This window comes from Mus caroli, chromosome 2 (assembly GCF_900094665.2).
Source record: "Mus caroli chromosome 2, CAROLI_EIJ_v1.1, whole genome shotgun sequence".
In the NCBI taxonomy this organism is placed as follows: domain Eukaryota; kingdom Metazoa; phylum Chordata; class Mammalia; order Rodentia; family Muridae; genus Mus; species Mus caroli.
Genome location: NC_034571.1, coordinates 57,502,509 through 57,506,974, shown reverse-complemented (window position 1 = coordinate 57,506,974; position 4,466 = coordinate 57,502,509). Strand labels below are relative to the sequence as shown.

At 43.4% G+C, this 4,466-nt stretch overlaps 1 protein-coding gene across 1 annotated transcript in view; it reads right to left on the bottom strand.

The window, feature by feature from the left end:
• Positions 1-4,466, bottom strand: part of Gca (grancalcin) — a 29,631-nt gene that overhangs the window by 10,674 nt on the left and 14,491 nt on the right. The window contains exon 3 of the mRNA XM_021185780.1: positions 3,485-3,554. Within this exon, the coding sequence (XP_021041439.1) occupies positions 3,485-3,554 (70 nt within the window). The remainder of the gene's footprint in view (positions 1-3,484; positions 3,555-4,466) is intronic.

Here is a 4,466-nt window from a genome sequence, read left to right as displayed (position 1 = left end):
TGCAACCCTATAGGTGGAACAACAATATGAACTAACCAATATCCCCAGAGCTCGTATCTCTAGCTGCATATGCAGCAGAAGATGGCCTAGTCAGCCATCACTGGGAAGAGAGGCCCCTTGGTATTGCAAACTTTATATGCCCCAGTACAGGGGAATGCCAGGGCCAAGAAGCAAGAGTGGGTGGGTAGGGGAACAGGGCGGGGGGACGGTATAGCGAACTTTCGGGATAGTATTTTAAATGTATATAAAGAAAATATCTAATTTAAAAAAACAGAAATTAAAAATAACATAAACAGGGCTAGAGAGATGGCTCAGTAGTTAAGAGCACTGACTGACTTGCCAGAGGTCCTGAGTTCAATTTCTAGCAACTACATAGTGGCTCACAACCATCTGTAATGAGCGCTGATGCCTTCTTTGGTATGTCTTAGCATAGCTACAGTGTACTCATATAACTAACTAAATAAATAAATAAATATCTTTTTCAAAAAATTATATAAACAAGTAAGCACATATTCAATCTCAGGATAGAAATTTAAAGATGAAATATTTTTATACTGTAGAAAGACAGACTTTTCATGCCCAAAATGACAGATTTTACTTTATCCTTGGGTTTTGCTTGGGGGTCGGGGTGGACTTCAACCCTTAAAGGAAAAGGAAATAACAGAAAATTATTTTGCAAGTTAGAAAGTCGAGAGATGTGGCTATTTAATGTTTACGGATAACAAGAAATGCTGAGAAACAACCTAGTTACCTTGGGAAAGATGCCAACTGTTGAGGAATTGGCAGCTTCTGAACATGTGTGTGAAGGTGGGGCTAAAAACAGAACTGAGGGAAGGGCTATTTTAAGAGCATGCAAAGCCCCAATCCCCTCTCTGCCTTTACTCAGTTGGATGGCTGGTACACCTACACTGTCACCCAGCAGGAGTTCACTTTCTGGAGATGTTTCTGGACTGTGGGACACTAGGCACAATGGGAATAATGAGCTACAGAGAACAAGCCAATTAACTAAAAATTTACACAGAGTTAAGAACTGTGAAAGTCTGCTTTTTCTCTTAAGGAGAACAGGAGAAAAGGCAGCCTAAAGGAAACAAAGGAAATCTCTCATGACAGTGAGCCCTGAATCCCAGAGCAAAACTGTCCGGCTTCACCTTACGTGGAAGAACAGTCTACCAGACCAGGGCTTTTACTCAGCATTTTTCTGAGCCATGAGCATCAAAGTGTTAGACACTCAAGAACTGACGGGGAAAATAACCAAAGAAGGCAGAAAAGAAAAGTAATTTTAAGGAAGAAAAGGCCATGTAATAAGCATATTAATAGGTTCAGAGAACTATTAATAGAAATAGAAAGTGTAGCATTTGTGAAAAAGAGCAGAGGCTCTTAGAGCTTACAAAACTACCATCCAAGATGAAAAGATACAGAAGGTCTATAAAAGAACGTTGAGGACATTCCACAAAAAGGAGAACAGATGACTTGGTCCAAATAACACACATTACAGAAAGAGGAAACACCACTGAAGAAAATTTCCCAGAACAAAAAAGTACAAGAGATTCCAGACTGAACACACCCACTCAGTTCCCCCACGCAAGACCACGAGACACTACACTGTGACAGGCCAGAGCATCAGGGGCCTGTGAGAAACAGAATGATCCCTGAGCGTCCAGAGAGGAAAAGCAAAGCTGATGCCGGTGAGAGAGAAACCTAGATGATGGACCTGCAGACCAGACGTCCTTCTGAAAACGCGTGAAACTGTCAACCAGACAACAGCAGGAAAGTCTTCGGCAGGAGCATTTAAACCCCAGGCCTCCTCCTGCTTCTTCTAGCTGGACTCTGCCCACTGCTCTGTAAAACATTCTTTGTGAAGTATATGTGGAAATGGGTTGTCTCGGAGAACTCTACCCATTGACAAGCAGCCACTCAATGATTGAGACAAAAATGAAAGCATCTTCAGACACTTAAAGTCTCAAAAGTTGATAAAAGCCACTTAATGAGATACCTCAGTGGAATAAATACTAGACAACAGAGGCAGAATAAGAGGAGAGATTTAACTCTGGAGTGAGAAAGAAGTGCAGAGTGGAGGTGAAAGACAGAGACCCTCCTGTAACACAGAGAGCATCCCAGAAAGCCCGGGAAAATCAGAGGGACGCAATCCCTAGCAAACACCGATTCCCCAAACTCTAGAAGGCAGTGCACATGTCCAGAAATGAGTCTTGGCTTAGCTCAAGCTGGACCTTAGATGGATTTCTGGCCTTTAGATAAGAACCAGCATACCTCAGAAACTTCTGAAACAAGTTCCCATCTGCCAAAGGGAGACATTTCCTTTGCCTCTGGCAGAAGCGCAGATGGTTTGCCATGGCTGTATTCCCATGGTTGCCTATCAAAGCCTGTGCTGGCCTCGATGCGCCTACCGTGCCTATTCATAAGGCACTAATGTATCTTTCCCCTTAACATTCTGGCCCTTCTCACCTCCTCAGCCTTCCCTCCTCCCAAATATCCATCTGTTCTCTACATAACAAGCTTTTCCTCCTGCCCCCCCCCATATCCTCATTACCACCCCACCCTACCCCTGCTATTCTGTACTATCCCCTCCCTTGCTATGTACTCCTATTCCCCCTCCTCTTGCAGATAGCCCTGTCAATGTCCCCTGTCTTTTTTTCTTTACACTGGACTCTTCCATATGACTCTAGCTACTTTCTCTCTTATGCACAATCAAAATCTTCCCTTAATGGAGCAACCATTTCAGCAGTATCTTACCTCTACTAGCCACTGTGATTTCTGAGAAGACAAAAGGCTACTTAACAAAGAAAGGTAGCCATACATTGTCACAGAACACAGCTATAAGCCACGTGTAGACATGAGATAAGGTAAATGCTAATGATGGGCCCCAAATTATATACATATTATACAGTATTATACATCAGCAGAACAAACAATGAAATTTTAGAGGGATAGAGTGATTTTAAGGTCGGAAGGTAGTTACATACTCATTTTCCACAGCAGAACATCAATTGGTAATCGAAAAGCTACAGCTGAAAGATGCTAAAGCTATGGACACTGCAGTCTGGAAGCAAAATTTGAACGAAACCACTTATAACCACTTTTAAAAATGTGTCTCTGCTGGGCAGTGCTGGCGCATGCCTTTAATCCCAATGCTTGGTAGGCTGGGGCAGACGGATTTCTGCGTTCAAGGCCAGCCTGGTCTACTCAGTGAGTTCCAGGAAAGCCAGAGCTACACAGAGAAACGCTGTCTCGAAAAAAAACAAAAACAAACAAACAAAAAAATTTGTCTCCTGAGTAGTTTATGTTTTAAGTCAGGAGTGTAAATGGACAGCCATTTTCATAGTAACCAGAACTATCGGATCCTTTAGACCTGTTATATGTAGAGCGTTTACTATTTTAGGTATGGGACTGAAATGCTAGACATGAATTTCCTATCCTAATCGCCTATGCAACAAGAAAGAAGCAACAAGAGCAAACATGGTCTCACGTGCGTAAGTCCCACTCATTCCAGACTGGGTCAAGCATCTCTGCAGCTCCTCAGCATCCACCTCACCATCCTGCAGAAGAGAACGGCCACAAGCTTGAGAGTGCAATGGTACCAAAGGACATGAAAATCCTAATGAGCGATGCTCTGGGGCAACCCAGAAGCACTCCAGTTTTCACACCAGTACAAACCAGAATCTTCACTGGTTCAGTTCAGAACCACTGAACCTTCTCCATGGGTCTGAGACGTGATACAATTCCCTTGTCTTCTCAGGGGTCAGAACAAGGCAAACACTTCCTCACCTTACTCCTGGTCACCCTGGCCATGCTCCCTGAGGCACCTGAGTGTTCCCTTCCCTTCCATCACTGAGCTTGGAGGGACTTTACCAAATTACAAACGCCTTAGTTATTTTTAAAACTAGGGTTGAAGAAAAATTAGTATAGCTTTAAGAGTGAGGCTGCTTTAGAAAAAAATAAATAAATTCTCCAGTGACATGGACATCAGAATCCACTCTGTCACATCCCACTCATGTAAACATTACCAATAATTACCTATTCTGAAGTAACTGCTTCAAGCCAACATTAGGTTTCGAGAAACATGAATTGTAATAGTTGCTTGATGCACTCTCAGTGTAAATAATTACCATCATGCTCTATTGCCGAGTCTGGCAGCTCTGCAGCTAGGCCACTGCTGCGAGGGCAACCTGAACACCAGGTGTGCTCAATCGCCACACAGGAATAGACTTTTGACAAATAAAGGATTAGAAAATAGCTTTCCCTCCTGTACTGCAGCTGGAGTTATCACAGAGAAAGGAGCTTCAGTTGAGGAAAGGCTTCCATGAGATCCAGCTGTAAGGCATTTCATCAATTAGTGATCAAGGGGGAAAGGCCCCTTGTGGGTGGGACCATCTCTGGGCTGGTAGTCTTGGGTTCTATAAGAGAGCAGGCCGAGCAAGCCAGGGGAGGCAAGCCAGTAAAGAACATCC